Genomic DNA, 20,642 nt, shown 5'->3' with positions numbered 1-20,642 from the left:
AAAATTTAAAAAACTGAAAACAGATTAGGATGTTGGTAGCTGGTCCTAAGAAAAGGAATTTGTGGAATGTCTACGACTTGCTTTTTTTGGAGCAGCTTGCAGTTAGACCCACTAGGGAATGAGTAATTCTTGATTTGGTGATGTGATGTGAGCTGAAAATGTGTGGCTGGAAAAACGCAGCAGGTCAGGCAGCATCCAAGGAACAGGAGAATTGACGTTTCGGGCATAAGCCCTTCTTCAGGAATGATGTGATGTGAGGCAGGTTTAATTAGGAAGCTTAAGGTGAAAGAACACCTACGGGGCAGTGACAATAAAATTCATCCTGCAGTTTCAGAAGGAGAGATGGAATCAGATGTAACTGTATTACAATTGACTAATGACAGAGGAGCTGGTCAGAGTTGATTGGAAAAAGAGCATAGCAGAGAATACGGTGGAGCAGTAAGTGCAGGGGTTTCTGGGAATAATTCAGAATGCACAGCAGAAATTCATCCCAAAGAAGAAGAATGAGGAGAGCAAGGCAGCCATGGCTGACAAGAGAAGTCAACGATACCATAAAAGAAAAAGCATGCAATGTGGTGAAGATTAATGAGAAGCCAGAGGACAGAGGGAAAACCAGCAGAGGAAAACTGAAAAAGCAATAAGGGAGAGAAGATGAGATGTGAGGATAAGATAGCAAGTAATGTAAAACAAAATTGCAAGAGTTTTTTAGATATATACAAGGAAACAGAGATAAGAGTGGACATTGGACCACTGGAAAATGAGGCTAGAGAAGTAGTAATGGGGAATAAAGAAATGGCAGAGAAACTGGTTAGGTACTTTATATCAGTCTTCACAGTGGAAGACACTAGTAGCAGACCAGAGCTTCAAGAGAGGCTGGGAGCAGAGCTGAATGTAGTGGCCAACACTAAGAAAAGTGCTGGGGAAGCTGAAATTTCTGAAAGTGAATAAATCATCTCGAACAGATTAGATTAAATTACAGTGTGGAAACAGGCCCTTTGGCCCAACAAATCCACACCGACCCGCCGAAGCACAACCCATCCATACCCCTACATTTACCCCTTACCTAACACTACAGGCAATTTAGCATGGCCAATTCACCTAACCTGCACATCTTTGGACTGTGGGAGGAAACCGGAGCACCCGAAGGAAACCCACGCAGACACGGGGAGAACGTGCAAACTCCACACAGACAGTCGCCTGAGGCGGGAATTGAACCCGGGTCTCTGGTGCTGTGAGGCAGCAGTGCTAACCACTGTGCCACCGTGCTGCCCACACCCAGAGTTCTGAAGGAGATGGCTGAGGAGATTGTCTCGGCATTGATAATGATCTTTGAGGAATCTCTGGAGTCAGGAAGGGTCCAAGAGAACTGGAAACTGGCTAATGTAACATTGCTATTTCGAAGGGAGAGAGGCAGAAGATGGGAAAATTATAGGCCATTTAGCCTGACCTTGTTCTTCGAAAAGATTTTAGAGTCTATTATTAAAGATGAGATTGCTTGGAAGTGCATAGTAAAATAGGGCTGAGTCAGTCATGCCTGACAAATCTGTTAAAATTTTTTGAGGGGGTAACAAACGAATTAGACAAAGGAGAGCCAGAGGATGCAATCTACTTGGATTTCCAGAAGACCTTCGAAAAGGTGCTGTTAAATAAAATAAGAATCCATGGGATAATGAATTGGCATGGATAGAGAATTAGCTGATTTGCAGAAGGCAGAGACTGGGGATAGAGGGGTCTTTTTCAGGAAGGCAGTTTGTTATTAGTGGAGTTCCGTAGGAGTCAGTGTTGGGACCACAACTATTCACTTTATACATTAACAATCTGGACAAATGAATTAAGGGCTTGTTGCTATGTTTGCAGATAACGCATGGATAGATGGAGGTTCAGGTGGTATTTAGAAGATGGGCAGGCTAGAGATGGATTTTGACAGGCTAGGAGAATGGGCAAAAAATTGGCATATGGAATACAATGTGGGAAAGTGTGAAGTTATGCACTTTAGTAGGAAGAATAAAGGTGGAGACTATTTTCTAAACGGGAAAAGGCTTCAGAAACCGGAAGCACAAAGGAACTTGGGGGTCTGAGTTCAGGAGTATCTTAAGGCAAACATGCATGTTCAATTGGCAGTTAGGAAGGCAAATGCAATGTGAGCATTTATTTCAAGAGGGATAGAAGACAAAAGCAGAACTGTATTGCTGAGGCTGTATAAGGCTCTGGTCAGACTATGCTTGGAATATTGCGAGCAATTTTGAGCCCAGTGTGGGAAGAATGTGCTAGCATCAGAAGAGTCCAGAGGAGGTTCATAATTGTGATCCCAGGAATGAAAGCCTTGTAATATAAAAAGCAGTTGAGGACACTGAATGAAAGATGAGGGATACTGTTTGGCCTGGGTAGTGTGGATGTGAGAAGCTGGTTCCACTCATAGGACAGACTAGGACCCAACCTCAGAGTGAAGGAATGATTCTTTGGAACTGAAATGAGGAGTAATTTCTTCAAACAGAGGGTGGTGAATCTATAAAACTCATTGTCACACAAGGCTGTGAAGGCAAGTTATTGAGTGTATTTAAGACAGAGATAGATAGGTTCTTGATTAGTAAGGGTATTAAAGGTTGCAGAGAGAGAAGGCAGGAAAATGGGGTTGAGAAGCATATCAGCCATGACTAAATGGTGGAGCAGACTCAACAAGCCAGATGAACTAACACTGTTCTATATCTTGGAGCTTATGGTCAAATATCATTCTCCGGAAGATCCTTCAAGAAGTTGAACCTGTGCCCTGGGAGTTCTAGAATCACTTGCCTCTAGATTGAGCCAGCAGCACAGACAGATGTTCCCATGAACTTCGGTGAGGAATACTCCCCTAAGACTTTGAGACATGGCTGCGTGCTTACTGCACATAGAGTCATAGAGTTATACAGCATGGAAACAGACCCTTCAGTTCAACACATCAGTGCCGACCAGACGTTTCAATCTGACCTGGTCCCATTTGCTAGCATTTGGCCCATATCCCTCTAAACCCTTCTCATTCATATACCCATTCAGATGCCTTCTAAATGTTGTAATTGTACCCACCTCCACTACTTCCTCTGGCTACTTGTTCCATACACACACTACACTTGGCCTAAAATGTTACCCCTCAAGTCCCATTTAAATCTTTCCCCTCTGACCTTAAACCTATGCCCTCTACATTTAGACACCCCCACCCTAGGAAAAAGACCTTGGCTATTCACCCTATCCATGTCCCTCATGATTTTATAAACCTCTATAAGGTGACTCCACATGTAGCGAGTTTGCCAAGTATCCAGCTGACATGTGGATCAATTGTGAGATTGGCATAGTACACTGCCATACATCAAGATATGCACTTACTTGAATGAGGATTGCTGAACAGCAAATCAAATTGTTTGATTGTGTGACCAAAGTAATTGCCATGGCAAGGCATGGATGGTACAAGCAATCAGTGAAGTGATAAATGAATGTGTGCTTAGAGAGCAAACAAGCAGCAACGAGATGTAACTTGTCCAATCTGTTTCCTGTCTATGTGTATAAAATGTCTCTGCAGTAGTTTTCCAATATTTGTTCTAGTGTGCCCTATATTAGAAGTCTTTGCTACCTAAATATCCTGCAGGTGAATTGTTGAGGTGCCCGCACGGTTACAATGGATTGGCAGATACCAATGTCCATGAGTCATTTCCTGAGATACAATTTGATCATAAGCAGCATGGGAGTTATTTGGAGAAAGTTGTGAGCTAAATCCGCCAGATATCCACTCTGGTTTCCATGTTGGGTTTTCTCAACATCTAGCTTGTTTAGTGTGTTTGGCAAGATAGGAAGCTGGATATTAATAAAGAGAGTTGTGCAGTCAACAAGATGTTTAATAAGCAATAATTTCCCTTAATTGGCAACTCACTACTGCCTAACAAAAACTTACCATGTCAGACATAAGCAGTATAAAAGATGGAGTGAGATGTTTCCAACTCTAGATGGCCCTCATTGGATATCTCGTCCAATTCTACCACATTTCTTGCTGGATTTGTTGCTCAAACTGCTATAAAATTTTTCCCACGATTGTAGGGACCACGCTGAGTGGACCAACCAGATTGCTGTCAATTTGTATGGAGCAACTACAAGATGTATAACCAGATCATTTAGTTTTGGAATATCAATTGAAGAATAATTGTTGAGCATGTTATTGGGAGAATTCACCGACTAAACTGTAAATAGTGTCATTGGATTCTTTTACTCATCTCTGAGATGTCAGACCTCATCTTATCCAAATGATAGCTAAACCCTACTGTATCAGCCTGGATTATGTTCTCTATTCTACAGAATGGGGATTGAGGCAAGAGTGCTATTCCCGTACTAAGGTTGACATCTAACAAATAGATGCATTAAAAAAGGAAATGGAACAAATCCTGGATAAAAGCAGATAGAGGAAGTGAAAAAAATAGTTGTATAAACCAGAGCTGAATTAGTCAAGAACCTGCTGATATATACTAGAGGCTACTGAAAGATTCTGACCATCAAAGAAGAGCAAGATTCTGACCATTAAATTTCAGCTTTTCTAAAATATAAAAATTGTACTATAAGACTGGAGAATAACCACTGTGGCATCTGTTTTCTAGAAAGAAGACTGTAATAGAAAATTCTGCTCATCCATTATTCAAGATAAGGTTAGTGAAGTTTTAGGAAGATGTATGTTATTTAAAATTAACAGATTTTGTCTTAAAGGCAAGTCAAATTTGGGTTTTTATTTAAGAAGTCAATGGATAGAGATGGGAATACCAGAAATTAATATATTGGAAATTTGATAAAGTGACTCAGAATGCTTATTGGAAACACTTGAGAATATGATCTCAGAAGAAACATAACAAGAAACATAGATGTTCTGTGACTTTGTTTATTCAGTCATTCGTTGGATGTGAGATTTGCTCCAAGGCCAGCATGTATTGCTATATCCTTAATTATCTTTGAGAAGGTGGAAGTGAGCTGACATCTGAAACACTGCTGCCTTTGAGGTGTAATGACTCTCACAACATTGTTAGGTAGGCAATTCTGGAATTTTGATCCAATGAAGAAATACCCATATGTTTCAAGTCATAATTGTATGTGACGAGAGAGGAACTTGCAGGTGGTGATTTTCTCATTCTATTGCTGCTCTTGTGATAGAAGTTGGAAGGTTCTGTTCAAGAAACCTTGATGACTTGCTATTGTGCATCCTGCAGATAATACTTCTGCAATCACATTGCACAGAGGGAGTAAATATTTAAGGTGGTAAATGGGGTTCTGATCAAGTGAGTCACTTTGTCCTGGATGATGTCAAGCATCTTGAGTGTTGTTGATGCTGCATTCATCCAGGCAAGTGAAGGATTTTCCATCACACTCCTGACTTCTGGCTTGTAGATGCTGGTCAGGTTTTGGTAAGTCAGAATGAGTCACTTTCTACACAATAGCCAGTCCCAGAACTGCTTTTGTAGCCACAGCATTTATGTAACTGGTTCAGTCAGGTTTTTGGTGAATTGTGTTCTTCAGCAATGCTGTTGGTAGAGGATTTAGTGATAGTAATGCCGTTGAATGTCGAAGTGTGGTAGTTAAACTTTGTGTTAGAGATGGTCATTGCCTGGCATTTGCATGGTTCAAACATTACTTACCACTTTTCATTTTAAGCATTGACGTTGTCTGGGGCTTGCAGACTTCTTGCACTGAAGCAGTGGAAATATTACTGCAACTGAACATTTTGCAGTCATTGGGGAACACAAACATTTATGAAGAAGGATAGTCATTGATGCAAATGGATGATATTTTTTGGTCTTAGACACTCCTCTGAGTAATAACTTATATGATGCCCTGGGGCTGAGATGATCAGTCTCCAATAATCATATCCATCTTCCCTTGTTTAAGGCACAACTCCAAACAGTGGAGACTTTTCTCCTCGATCCTCATTGACTTCAATTCTACTTGGACTCCTTGGTGTTAAGCTTGGTCAACTGCTAAACTCACATCTTGAATTCAGCTCAGTTGTCCACATTTGACCCAGGCTGTCCTGCTGGAACCCAAGCTGGTTATTCTTAACTGATTTCACTAGATGGCCACTGGAATCTTCTACTCTATTAAATTAACAATAATGGTTTAGAAGGTACTGCAACAATATGGTATGAAATCAATGGAAGCTTACAAGAGAAACTTAAAATTAAATCAAAATTTCATTGTCACGACGATGATAACCCCAGCTCCTGCAGGACCACTGGTCCCTATTGTGTCCTTTCCGTCAATATTCAAGTGCTGACAGAACCACGGAAGAGGGGCAGACAGTCAGATACTATCCAGGTGGAATTGAATGTATCCAGGGGGGTCTCAAAGCTGAGGAAGTGGTGAAAATGTACCAACAGCTGTAAGGAAACACCTCTGTGCCATTTTAAAGGGCACAGAGAGAATTACCTTGAGACAGCACAAATTGTAGGGCACAGGATTTGTAGGAGGGCGGATTGAATTGAATTGAATTAATTTAAGTTTGACATTTCTGATACTGAGGACATTAGTTGGTGCATGAAATGAATCAACCATTTGGCATTTCTAGCTGGAGATGGTTGTGAACATTTCAGACTTGTCCTTTGCATATGACCATTATTGTGGATGGTAACTAGTTCTCATCTTTATAATGCTGGTTCTCCATTAAGATTTTAACATGAGATTTGAATACATAGTTGGTCCAAAGTTCATGAAACAAAGTTTCTTTGTTCCACTGACATAAGATAATTACAAACATGAAGGAAAATGAAGGTTAACCAAGGATGTTGTATGTTTATATGGAATTAAGCCTGTTGTTTATATTTGGTTGAGGAAATCATTTGTCTGCCTGATCTTTCTCCCCACCAGACCTCCATCTTCCAGAGGGATTCCATTAAACTGCTCCAGATATCCTGCTCCGTGTCCTTCCTCACCATTGCCACCTGCTACTGAAAGTTCCATTACAAGGTGTTAAAACCTCTGTCAGAGTGGTTGAGTTACAACAGATATTAACATTGCATAAGATTCAATTTAAATTTTAAAATTAAATGTTATATACAATAAACACAACAATTTAAACAAAATAAATTATGTCACTGGTCATGAGGACAATGCGCTACATGTTAAGTTCCTGTCATCCTGGGAGTGTGATGGAATCTGACAGCGCGTTGGTATTTTAGAAGAAAGTGACCTCTCAGCCCTTGGCCTTTCTACATTGTTCCATTGAAGCTCAAATGTAAGCTTAAAAACAGTAACTTGCCTTTTAATTAGGCTTTTTGTAGACTTCCATTATTATTCTTATTAAACAATTTCCAATCCTAATCGCTGCCTCCATATTTTAATAATTTCATGAGACCAAACGTTTAGCAGAGCCAGCATTTGTTGCCGAACTCACATTACCCTTGAGAAGGTGATGGTGAACTGACTTCTTAACCACTGCAGTCGATGTGGTGTAGATACACTGATACATGGTTAGGAAAGAGTTTCTAGGCCGTTTAACCAGCAACAGCAAATGGTGATATATTTCCAAGTCAGGATGTGTCTCACTTGGGTAACTTGCATATCATAGTGATCACTTGCATTTGCTGCTCTTATCCTCTTAAATGGTAGAGGGTGGGTGTTTGGAAGGTGTTTTTGAAAAAAAGCTTGTTAAATTTTTGCTGTGTATCTTTCAGATGGTGTGCATAGGAGTCACAGTGTGTCAGTGGAGGAGGAAGTGAATATTAAAGTTGGTAAATGCCAATTAAGTCACTGTTTTGTCTTAGATGGTATTGGATATTTCGCGTGCTGTTGAAAATCACTCATCCAGACAAGAGAGGAGGATTCAATCAAACTCTTGACTTATGTCTTGTACATAGTCGACCACCTCTGCGGAGATGTGAGGTGAGTTCCTCACCAAATAATTCCTAGTTTCTTGCGTTTTGTTTTAGACACAGTATTTATTTGGCTAGTCCAGTTAGGTTTCTGGTCAGTATCAAATCTTGGAATGTTAATATTAAAGTGTTAAGGGATGAAAATGTGACTGAATATCTGTTTTTGGAGATGGTTATTGCCTGGCACGTGCTTGGTGTTAAGTTTTTTTTCGTAATACAACTGTCAGTGATGATTCTGCTTTTTGGACTCACACTTCCTGTCGACCTTACATGTACAGCAAGCAGGCAGCCATGACTAAAAGTCTTAGGAGAATAATCTTCACTAAACTTCATGGAAGCACCCGCCAATCAGGCAGTCCCACCTCAATAAGTCAAGGGCAACCTCCAATACCACTCCAAGGAATTGGCAATGTCAGGTGATTGGTTAGACTGTTCTCAATAGGAGTCCATGCCTCTGCCATCTAGGGAGGGGGTCACGGTCAGTCCGGTAGCTCCATAGCAGGCAGTCAGTCAGTCTGGATTGCCAGGGGATTGGGCATCTCTTGTCTATGGCTGTCTGGTTAGGTCCCACGAGGAGGTCAGATTTGTTTAGATAATCTGCTGGAAAGGGGAGCGGAGGAACCAGGGCTGGTTGAGGTGTCCATTGTCACAGGAAGGCAATTCAGAAATATATTCATGAGGAGACTGTAGGCTGCGGAGTGGAGGGGGTGACAATTGCGAAGGAGGAACAATTATATTTATCAAGGGATGAAACAGTAAAGCATGGACAGGAAAAGGGTAATCAGAAGGTTGGGGGAGGTGGGAGGAGTGGTGGTAGTGGTGGTGATGATTATTCCTGGTTAGCACCCTGGTTCCTGGCTTTCAGGGAGGTATATGATGACGACATCTGGCATTATCACTTCATATGGAAGCTCATGTAGATGGGTTGGGTGGGGATCTAGGGATGTGCAAACCCTATGGAGTTCACAGGAACAAATCTGGATGTTTGGTGCTTCAGTGAGACATAGAGATGGAGGCTGGAAGCCTGATGGAAGCATGTTGTTGCCTTCCATTGTGCTGGAAATCAAAATTATGTAATGTGAAGGAAACCAGCTGTGACCACACCTGAACTGGGAGCAGTAAGTGTTTCATGCTGGAGAGAGAGCTGTTCAAGACCCAATGATGTGAGGGCCTTTAAAGGGCAACATTAGATGCAGACCAATGCACTGTACAGGACACACACCTATGAGCTCCCTAATTCCTGGCCCTCCAAATATATTGACACCATATGTGCTGTAAACTCTCAGCCCCACACACCACTGACCACTTCATTCTCACCAACACTTCTGCACACAGAGACTCAGGAAGGAATAGGAATGTGTGACCATGAAGGGGCAACCGTGTCAGTAGACCAATTGCTGTTTAAGACCTTATTAATCTTGTTTCCACATGCTGCAGTAGATTACAGACATTGATAGATGCTAAATCATGTGAGGACATGAAATGATGCACCAGTTTGGCACAGTTACATTTGGGACTACACAAAGATTCAAATAAACTGATGCAATAACCAATAAAATCTATCCAAACTTGGTACCTTACATTGTTCTGTCACCCATGCCACCAAAGTTTCCTCCAAAGCTTTTATTTCTTTCTTATCTCCCATTATGTCTCTGCATTGCACAGGTTCTGCAGCTGGGGTGGACAGAGTCTGCTTGATAGGAGAGCCCAAACAAACACAGAAAATACTGGAGAACTCAGCAGGTCTGGCAGCATCTATACAGAGAGATTATAGAGTTAAAGGTTTGAATCTGATATGACTTTTCTTCAGAACTGAAAGGGTTTGTAAAATAGTGGCTTGTATACTTTGGACAGAGGCAGAGGAGGAGCAAGAGGAACTGATGGTGCAGACACCCAATGCAAATAACAAAGGGGTAGCTAATTGGGGTGAAAGAGAAATAGAGGGACAACATATATGTAAATTAGGGTGTCAAAATGTGTGAATGTGTATTTTTAGCTGAGGGAGAAAAGCAATGAAGACACAAACTAGACAAGGTCATGGCAGGGGGTGTTGTATGGGGGGGGAGTGGGAGGTGGGGGGAGGATGTAAGAAAAATGATGGACTGACATCATGAGGGCAGTGTGAGCATAGATTTGGTTCTTAAAAATTGCTGATGACCATTAACACATTAAGTCCTGAGATGCTTATGTCCTGTCAGCTTGAGAAATCTTGTTTTGTGCCTTTCCATTCTGAGTTCTGAGTACAGCCCCCTGAGATTTGCATCTCTCTGCTGATTCTCTCAATCCTGTACAGCTGTAGGCTTGTAAGGAATGTACTGTTCCTATTAGTGTTCTCCTTGTGCTTGTCATCTCCATTCCTATTTGAGATCCAAAGTATTGTACAATGAAGGTACCCCTCTTGATCTGATATATCAAAGTTCCAACATCCAGGGCAGAAGTACAAACTTCACAGTTACCTCTCAGTTCAAATAGTGAGACAAAGCCTGTCTCACAATTGGGCAAGACAATAGCTGTAAGATTTCAGCACTTGTTTGCATATTTTCCTGTCATGTCTTCAACTCCCTAAGTTGTTGTAGTATTCTCACCTTGTTCTCACTGATGAGTTCCAGTTAAGTTGGAAAAACCATGTTAGTATCACTATGTTTGAGCAGTTACTTTATTGGAGTTGACAACCCACCTCTCCCAAGGGGTTTGCTCATTCACAGCCTAACATACTGCAGTTAAGTGTGAAAGTCAATGTGCTGGAGCCAACTCTCAATATGCTGTCAATTATACAGATTGAATTCCCCCATCTTCTTCTGAACCTACATAATCCTGCACGTTAAAATTCAGTTCAGTGTGACAGAATATTCTAATGTTACAGTAGCTGTAAAAATCTTTATTCAAGCTCTAATTTTTTCATTATATAATGTTTTAAAGTTTGTTCTGGCATTAAAGGATAATTTAAAACATGTAAATATACACTGTATTGACAACAGATGTAGAGACTCAAATTAAAATTTACTTTGACATAAAACAAACATTTGATATGAGGTTGTGTGCCAATTTTAATAAGGGGAGGTGCCATTACAATAACATTAGAAAGACAGCCATGAAACCATCTAAAAAGGGCAGATACAGATTTAGCCTTTTTAGAGTGCTGTAGTTCAAAGCAAAATTTCAAATGTGCTCTTTACTCAAAGTATTAATTTAAAAGTTCTTCTGAAGCATTCATTTTAAGATTATATGTCATAAAATATCTATTATAAAGGAATAGTTTCCAAAACTCAGATGAATAATAAAATGTATTTCAGAATCTCTGTAAAAGGTTAAGCTTTGAAACAATGTTGAGTTTGACTTTAATGTGATGTGTTTTTAAATAAACACATTTAATTAAAAATTAATTTCTAATAGAAATAAAAATCTAGCTTAAAATCAAGTTTAAAATTAAAAGATGATTTGAAAGTAGTCTTAATTTAAATTCTACTTAACAAAGTTATTCCAGAACTAAAATAATAAAATTAAAACTTCTGATATGTCTCTATAAGATCTATAACTCAATATTGTTCAATAAAATAGTACTACAAGTTTTCTGACACTGAAAGCATACCAATAAATTGATTTCTTAGAATACTTTGGACCATTCAGTTCTGAAATCAGTGAATACAAGATACAGACATTGTAGCAGAAAGCATTTTAACAGGAAAAGAATGAAATGTTTAAACTAACATTAGGTTAAATTGGCAAACTATATATTGATACAACAAGATGGCTAAATCATCTCTTTTGTCTATATCTTTTTATGAAATTCATATTTTTCATTGATAATATTTAAATTTGATTGTTAACTGTCCTACAGGAAATATCATTGCTTCAAGTTCCCTGACAGACAGACCAGAATATCTTTGCTGTTAGTTCAGTGTGTGACTGAAGGAGAACCTCATTTCACAAATGTTGTCTTTAAATGAAGTATCAGATGGAAGCTATTTTTGCAAATTTAGGTGAGAAAATTAATTGCTCTACTAAGCGATATAAGACCAGGGCTTGGGGAAGTCAATGCAGTTTCAAAATCAAGTAACAGGACAGAGAGTAAGGAACCAGTCAGAAATCCTATTTTAGGATGTCAGGCAATGACAAAACTATAAGAAATGTATTGATTAAACCGGAAGAGAGAAATAAAACTTAAGGTGAATTAAGCATTAGTGCTGATATATAGGTTACAGTGTATGGCCCAAATAACAATTCTATATACAAATACACAGAGTATAAGGAATAGATTAAATGACCTGCAGGCACAAATTCAAATTTGAGATTATAATATTTTAGCCATTACTGAGACATGGCTGCAGGGTAAACAGAATTGGGAACTAAATATTCCAGGTTATAAAGTTTACAGGTTAGATAGGGAAAATGGCAGAGGAGGTGGAATAACCTCCTATTTAGAAACAAAAATACTTCCATCATGAGGAAGAATATAATGAGGGGAAAGCATTTTGTGGAGCCTCTATAGGTGGAACTGATGAACAGTAAAAGATCTAAAACTGTAGTGGTGGTTATGTACAGATTCCCTGGTAGCAGCTCTAAAGTGCTAGATTGCAAAAATGCAGAAATTAGGCAAGTCTGTAGCAAAGGTACAGTGGGTCAGAGATAGTTTCTGACAGCAATATATCCTGGATGAGAGAAGGGGACAATCAATGTTGAAACTACTAATGAGTAATGAGCTGGATTTAATTAGTAACCTAATTTTTTTTATTCACTCATGGGATGAGGGTGTCGCTGGCTAGGCCAGCATTTATTGACCATCCCTAATTGCACAGATAACAGTTAAGATTCACATGGAGGCTAGACCAGGTAAGTAAATTTCCTCAAGGATATTCCTCAAAGGTAATCAGCAATGGATTCATGGTCATCATTATACTCTTAATTCCAGACTTTATTAAATTCCAATTCCACCATCTGCCATGGAACTCAGGTCCTTAGAACATTACCTGGGTCTCTGGTAACAATCCAGTGATAATACACAACTGTCACTCATGCCCCCCCAAGTCATGATGGCATTGAATGGTTGAACACGCTCAAATTGCTGAATGCTCTTTCCTGTTCCTATATTCCTAAATGTCTTCCATAGTGTTAGCATTAATTTCCAAGAAACATTATTAATTGGAATGTAGAACATACCGTGTATTGAAAGTAAAAAGACTTCTGCACTCCCAAACTTGCAGCTTAGGGATGAGTCATTCCAGTGTAGAAAGTGAGGACTGCAGATGCTGGAGATCAGAGCTGAAAAATGTGTTGCTGGAAAAGCACAGCAGGTCAGGCAGCATACGAGGAGCAGGAGAATCGGAGTTTTGGGCATAAGCTTCCTGAAGAAGGTCTTATGCCCGAAACGTCGATTCTCCTGCTTCTCGGATGTGCCTGACCTGCTGCGTTTTTCCAGCAACACATTTTTCATTCCAGTGTAGAATATATCAAGGTATAAAAATATTTGGTATCTCAATATTCCAGTATACAGCATCCAGAAATGTTGTCTAATTTTTTTACCTTTAACCTAATCTGGTATTGAAAACGAGCCTTGTTAAATTGAAAAGTTTCCAATTGCTTTACTTTTGTTCAATATGGCTAAATACAACAATGGTTACCCATGAACAACTTGCATTTATATTACCTCATGTGGGAACATCACCACCTGTAGGTTCCCCTCTAAGCCACTTATAATTCTGACTTGGAAATATTACACTGTTCCTTTACAGTTGCCAGGTCAAAATTCTGGAATTCCTTAACCCTAACTGCATTATGGGTCTATCGAAAACAAATGGACTGCAGCGGAAAAAGAAGGCAGCTCACCACCACCTTCTCAAGGGCAACTAGGGATGGGCAACAGATGCTGTCCAGCAGTGATACCCATGTAGCACAAGAGAATAAAAAGTATCCAATGAAAGGTTTCAAGGCTTCCAAAAATACATCAGACCAAAAATTGACTTGGAATAAACAAAGGAGACAGTAGGACAAGTGCACAGAAGCTTTTTGGAAAATGTTGGTATTAGTAAGCATCTTGAAGGAGAGAAGTTGGTTGGTTTAGGAAGTGAAGTCCTTTGGGCCTAATCCTTTGGCTGCTACCTGTACATGAAAGAAGTCAGTGAGCAGGTCAAATTACAATATAACTTGAGATTTTTCAATTTGAGATATCAGGTGCTTGCTGGACTGGGAAATAGGTTTGTGAACAGAAGGTGAGGATGAATGGAGGTTGCTGTGAGTTAGGCAGTGTGTTTCAGTTACTGTTTACTTCCTTTCTCCAATGAACCCACCTGCCAGCCATCCCACTCTAACAATCCTTCCTCTTCCTTACTCCTTGCCCACACCACTCCATGCAAAGAACAGACAAGATGCTACTTCTGAATTCCTGCAAGGATTTCAGGGATTTTGTAGATTGTTTAGGTCAGTGTTGCATTGGCTTAATCAATCTAAGATGATAGTGCAATTAGGAGACAAAAATAGAGCAGAGTTAACTGAAACAAATGTTCAGGGAAAATGGACACATCACAGTAATATGGAGACCAAATTCTCTGAACACTGAGCCAAAGACAAGTGACAAACAGAAACACAAAAATAGAAATACAAAAGGGCAAAGAGATAGTCATAGACTGCAAATCATCAAAATGATCAAAAGAATGCACATTTCTGAAGAGGTACAGACATGTAACTGTCGGCAAGACCATTCATTCATCAGGTGAGCAAGCAACTCACTGAGGCATAGCAAGGGATTGCACACAAACACAATTATATATTTGTTTTTACTTTAAAGATGTATGAACAAAAACTCAAAATCAGAAAATTTTTATTACAAGTATAAATGTTAAACATTACACAAGAAAGTTCATCCGTAACTACCTTTATAATGTGATCGAGGAATTTACAGAGTTGTAATAATATGATGAACACCACAATGTTAAGTGCCTGAGTGTGTGAATTTGTGATGGTCATTCACAGAGAGTCACTCCCAAAATATAAAAATAGATTTGTAACAAGATGATAAATAAAGTAAAATTTCTGAACTAGAAGACTTTACTCAGTTATAATGAAATTCAAGAAAAACGTTTTTAGTCAGTGCAGTGAGAATGGGGAACTTGCTATCATAGAACTTATTTGAGATGAAAATTATGGGTACAGATAAAGGGAAGCCAGAATTCTAAAAAGTGAAAAGGAAAAGGGTTGTGCAGATAGAAGGAAGTTTGGAGGAATCTGTGAGCTGACTGGTTTTTGCTGTGCTGAATATTCTCTAACTCTACCTTGCAAAAGTCAGACCATTTATTCATGAATTGTAAATGCAGGCTAATCGTAAGTGGTTGCAAATAAGAATAATTAATTTATCTTTTAAAATAATAGTGTGAAATCAGCCCTCTCCAGCTCATACTATTTGGTGACACTCCAGATGTTGCACTTGAATTGACAGATGGCGCGAGATGACAGCTGCTCTCGCGAGACTTCTCCACTATTCCGGAAAGATGGCGGCCTGGAAGTACCTCTCGCTCATCATCAAGGAAACTGCAGCAACTTCTCCCGGCATCAGAAATGTCGTGAGCCCGAAGAGGCTGAGCCCCAGGGTCTTGGTAGGGCTTGCAGCTGCCGGAGCTGGGGCGGTGCTGGCTGGGGGCCTGCTGTTTCACAAAGCTGAAAGTCGGTGGAGGAGCAGCGACCTGAGCCGCAGGTACAGTGTGTATGCGGCTGAGGAACAGGTAAGACAACAATCAGCTGTCAGCTCCTGTCACTTGGACTGCTTTCACTCCCCATTATACCCAAAGAGTGACAACAATCTCTGTACCTGATGCTATTTCTCAAAGGTTTGCCAAGCAACTTAACACACGTCAGGGAGTATCACAAGTACAGAGAGTTGTGCCAGCTTCAAATCAAATATAACCTAAAGTTACTTGTTGCAGTTCCTTTTTGTTCGCTTTACTATCGTTTAATTAACTGCAACACAGAACTGTCATCCACAGTCGGTGCTTAAATAGCGTACTTTGTTCACAGTGAAGGCAGGTACTCAGTACACTGATGATGGACGGCTTTTTTATTGTGCAGTTGTTGTGTATCGAGGTTGTTTTATACAGTTCTTATACATACTAAAACTGGATTCAGTAGAGCAAGTATTCAAACCTCTGGGTGGTGTGCTGCTTTCAGGGGAATTTTTAGGTTGGATTGTACTTGTTGTAACACTATTATGGACTGTGTTACCCTGGTATGGACTGCATTACCTTTGGAATTGCAAATTGCAAACTAACATTTAGGCTGTAATACAGCCTTGACTGAAGTAATTAAATAGTTTGGCACACTTTTGATCACAGTAACTTTCTGTTTATTCATTTTAAAAGTTAATATTCCTAGCCAATCATTCATTAATTCCAATTACTTGAATTTGAACTAGCTTTTATGCAAGGTTTGAAATTAATTTGCAATATGAATTATGCAACTCAAGTAAAAGAGCACAGGTGCTTCTGTTTTGTTGCAGGATTTCCTTTTAAATTAAGTAACTACAAATGACAAAGATTAGTCACAATAACGTTTAATGTGATACTTCATATGATACTGAAAGAATACTCAGTTTATATATAGTACAGGACAATGGAAAGAAAATTGTAACAGAATGGTGTGAGTAATAAATAACCACTGGATTTAGATCACTTTTGGGTTTGAATATTGCAGAAAAAGAGAGATGTGTTGTCAATGTTTTGTTTTCAAGAGAAACACAAGAAAGCCAAATTTCATACAGTCAACAACAATTCATACAACAAAACACTAGGGTGCTGATTATTGCTTGATAACACCATCCGCACGTGGAAATATATCGCTGTTCTTTCAGCATTTCTGGGTTAAAATCGTAGGTCTTAGCTAACAGCGTTGTGGGTCTCTCTAGACCAAATGGACTGTAGTGGTGCAAGAAAGCAGCTCACCACCAGCTTCTCAGGACAACTAGGGTGGGATAATTCACATTTCCAGGATAATTATGGAATGTAACTAGTTTCTGCAGATGAGTGCAAAACCTGATGGAGCTTTATATGGGTCAAACAGATTTGACAGCGAATGGCTAAACCAGTTGTTCAATATATTTGTTCACATCTGTGTCTATGTCTAACGACTGGGAGTCAGTAATGAAGTATCATTACTTTATTACTGAGAGGTGAAGTGAATTTCCTTTTATAGGGATGATTGTTGGAGCATGGAGCTTTGCAGTAGGAAATATTGTGAAAGGGCCATTGCATCTTTTAAAGGAAAATGGGATCAACTATTTGAAGTTGAATACACAATTTCAAGAGAGTGGAGAGACCAAGGCAGTCAGATATGTTTGGTTGATTTGCCCAAGTCTAGAGGCAGCAATAACCTGTGTTGGAAACTGCCAAAGCACTATTTTCTTTGTTGAAAATTGAAGTTGTCAATTTTCAAAAAACTATTGAGATAAATTAATGTTGATTTATGATAAACAATTTTTTACAGTTTTCTTAAGAACAGTAATGCACTTTCTCAAATCCAATGTGATTGTGTGTTTGATGTCAAACTTTAAATCAATCTGACATATTTGTGTACATTTTTAAAATATATAGCTCTGTCGGGCACTTAATTAATAAATGTGTTCTGTTAAAGCTCTCATTATTGCACAGATTTTTAGAAATTGTTACTGTTGTGAATTCAAGGTAAGGTTAAAACATATACCAATATTAACTTATGTCTGTTCTGCTGTGAGTAATTTCCAGATAATCAACTCTGAAGTGGACTAGAAAGTGGAAGTGCACTTATGATCATTACCACGTTAATACTATTTCACAAACTGAGCATTAATGATATTCCCAGTTTACTTGGGAATGCCTGTTAATATTTCCAGGAAATGTGGTGGCATAATGGTAACGTCACTGGACTAATAATCCAGAACTCCAGGCTAATGTTCTGGGACATGGGTTTGAATTCCAATGTACCAGATGGTGAAATTTGAATTCTGTAAAAAGAAAACTGGACTAATGTAGTCTAATGGCAACCATTATGTCAATTGTCATTTAAAAAATGGTTCACTAATGTCCTTTTTAGGGAGGGAAACCTCCCATCCTTATCTGATCTGGCCTATATGTGGCTTCAGACTCCTGCAATTTAGTTGACTCTTCATTGCCTTTTGGGCAATGCTAGTCTTGCCAGTAATGACCATATCCTTTGAACAAATTTTTTTTAAAAAAGAATACTGTGTGATTTGAGGAACTAGGTATTCCCATGCAACATCTGACCTACCTTGTTTGCATAGGTGCTGGAGGTCAAAGGTTTGGAAAGGATGTTAGAGAAGGTTTTGCAAATTGCTGCATTTTCTTGTGCAAATATTGATCACTGCAGCTACATTGTGGAGAAAGTGAATACTTATGAATGTGGATGAGTACAAATTCACAGATATACTTGTGAATGGAAGATTGGGTATTTGGTCAAGTGTGCTATTTCTAACTAGTTGCTGCATTCACAGTCTGGCAGCTATCCTCTCTAGTATCTGGACAGCTTGATTGGTGGTGGTACTGTTCAAATACTGGGGCGGATGCTGAAAGTCTTTGGCCGACAGTACATTCTGTGGCCTAACTCCCCTCATGCTTTCTCCAAATGATGTTAATGTGGAGGACATCTGAATTAGCAGCATAGATTTCTGTGCCCATATTTGCCCTGATGCCATGAGACTTCCAGGGTCCAAAGTTAATGTTGAAGTCTCCTATGGTTGCTCCTATCCAAATGTATACCAATGTGCTGCTACTTCTGGTGGGGCTTTCTTAGGAGAAGGCCTTGAGCTGCTCCACCATTCTGTATGATCGTGGCTGATCATCCAACTCATTAACCTAATCCTGCCCTTCCTCCATATCCCTGATCCCTTGAGCCGTTAGAGCTTTATCTGCCTCCTCCTTGAAAGCACAATGTTTTGGCCTCAACCACTTTGTGTGGTAGTGTATTCACAGACTGAGCACTCTCTGGGTGAAGAAATTTCTCCTCTCAGTCCTAAAAGGTTTACATATTATCCTTGAACTATGACCACTGTTTCTGGATTACCCCTGCCCCCCCCCCACCACTGGAAACATTTTCCTTCTGTCTCATCCTGTTAGAATTATATAGGTGTCTAGAAGATCCACCCCCACCCCCATTCTTCTAAACTCCATTGAATACAATCCTAATTGACTCAGTCTCACCTCATATGTCAGATCTGCCATCCCCAGGAATCAATATGGTAAACCTTCGCTGCACTACTTCTATCGCAAAAACATACTCACCCAGATAATGAGACCAAAACGGTACGGAGTATTCCAGGTGTAGCCTCACCAATGCCCTACACAATTGCAGCAAGACATCAAGGCCAACATACAGTTTGCCGCTTTACTGCCTGCTGCACCTGCCTATTTTTTCAGCAACTGTACATGAGGACTCCCTGTTCTTATTAGACATTCTCCTCTCTTAATTTACAGCCATTCATATTTTTTCTACCTATAACCTCACATTATACTGCATCTGCCATGCATTTGCCCACTCAACCTGTTCAAATAACAATACATGTCTGCATCTTCGTCACAGCTCAGCCTTCCATCAGCTTTGTATCGTCTACAAATTTTGAGATATAACATTTAGTTCCCCCCTCGAAATCATTGACATATGTTGCAAATAGTTGGGGGTCCTAGTACCAATCCCTGCAGTATACCACTAGTCACTGCCAATTCCAAACAATATCCATTTATTCCTACTCTTTGTTCCTATGTGCAAGCCAATTTTCTATCCATCTCAATGCACTAGCCCCAATCCCCCAGCTCCAATTTTACACACTTAATTTCCTACGTAAGAGTTTGTCAAAAGCCTTCTGTCCAAATAAACTACATCCACCGGCTCCCCCAATCAATTCTACTAGTTACATCTTTGAAGAATTCTAGTGGATTTGTCAAATGTGTGGGATGGTGGGTTGGAGGAATCTTGAACAGTGGCTGATAGACATACTCAGAATGATACCTACGTCAGGTTGTTCCCACATATGTCAATGGAGCAACTCTTGCAATTTTGATTTCAATCCCCAGACATTAATAAGAAATGTTGATTGGGCTAGATATGCCATTATTTGTGAACACGTGCAATACTTAATTGGGAGTTCCTCTGATTTTTGTCTTATCCTTTATTTTGTTGTGGTTTGATACAACTGAGTGACTTGTTGGGACATGTGTTGAGTTAGTAGTCAACCATGTTGATATTGAACTGCAACTACAGGCAAAACTAGAAAAGGACTATCCCTGAAAAAAATGAAAGAATCATGGGATTTTTGATTATCTCACAATGTAATTGTTACTTTTGATGACGGCGTTTTTGTCCCAGATGTGTTTAATTTGAATTCACAAGGTGAAATTTGAGATTGGAATATTACTCCAATAACAATTGAAGTCTGCTTTGCAAAATGAAGACCTTGATCAAGCACTACCATGTTGTCATCTTTGTCTTCCTAAACAATTGAAACCCAGGGATAGATACAAATTATGATGTAATTGTGATTACAGAGACATGGCTGCAGGGTTACCAAGGATGGGAACTGAACATTCAGGGATATTCATTATTTAGGAAGGAAAAACAAAAAGTGAAAGAAAGTCGGTTAGCATTGTTAGTAGAACATAGAACATAGAACAATACAGCACAGAACAGGCCCTTCGGCCCACGATGTTGTGCCGAACATTTGTCCTAGCTTAAGCACCCATCCATGTACCTATCCAATTGCCGCTTAAAGGTCACCAAAGATTCTGACTCTACCACTCCCAC

The 20,642-nt window shown here is 39.5% G+C and overlaps 1 protein-coding gene across 2 annotated transcripts in view; it reads left to right on the top strand.

Annotated features, from left to right (window-relative positions):
- The first annotated feature begins 15,315 nt into the window (after positions 1–15,315).
- micu2 (mitochondrial calcium uptake 2) overlaps positions 15,316–20,642 on the top strand; it is a 452,381-nt gene continuing 447,054 nt past the window's right edge. For both annotated transcript variants that reach the window (XM_043691938.1, XM_043691937.1), the window contains exon 1: positions 15,316–15,583. In XM_043691938.1, coding sequence (XP_043547873.1) covers positions 15,353–15,583 — 231 coding nt within the window. In that variant the 5' untranslated portion in view covers positions 15,316–15,352. The remainder of the gene's footprint in view (positions 15,584–20,642) is intronic.

Source organism: Chiloscyllium plagiosum, chromosome 6, assembly GCF_004010195.1.
Source record: "Chiloscyllium plagiosum isolate BGI_BamShark_2017 chromosome 6, ASM401019v2, whole genome shotgun sequence".
NCBI lineage: Eukaryota > Metazoa > Chordata > Chondrichthyes > Orectolobiformes > Hemiscylliidae > Chiloscyllium > Chiloscyllium plagiosum.
Note: the sequence above shows the minus strand (reverse complement) of the source record. Positions and strands in the feature narration are given on the sequence as shown.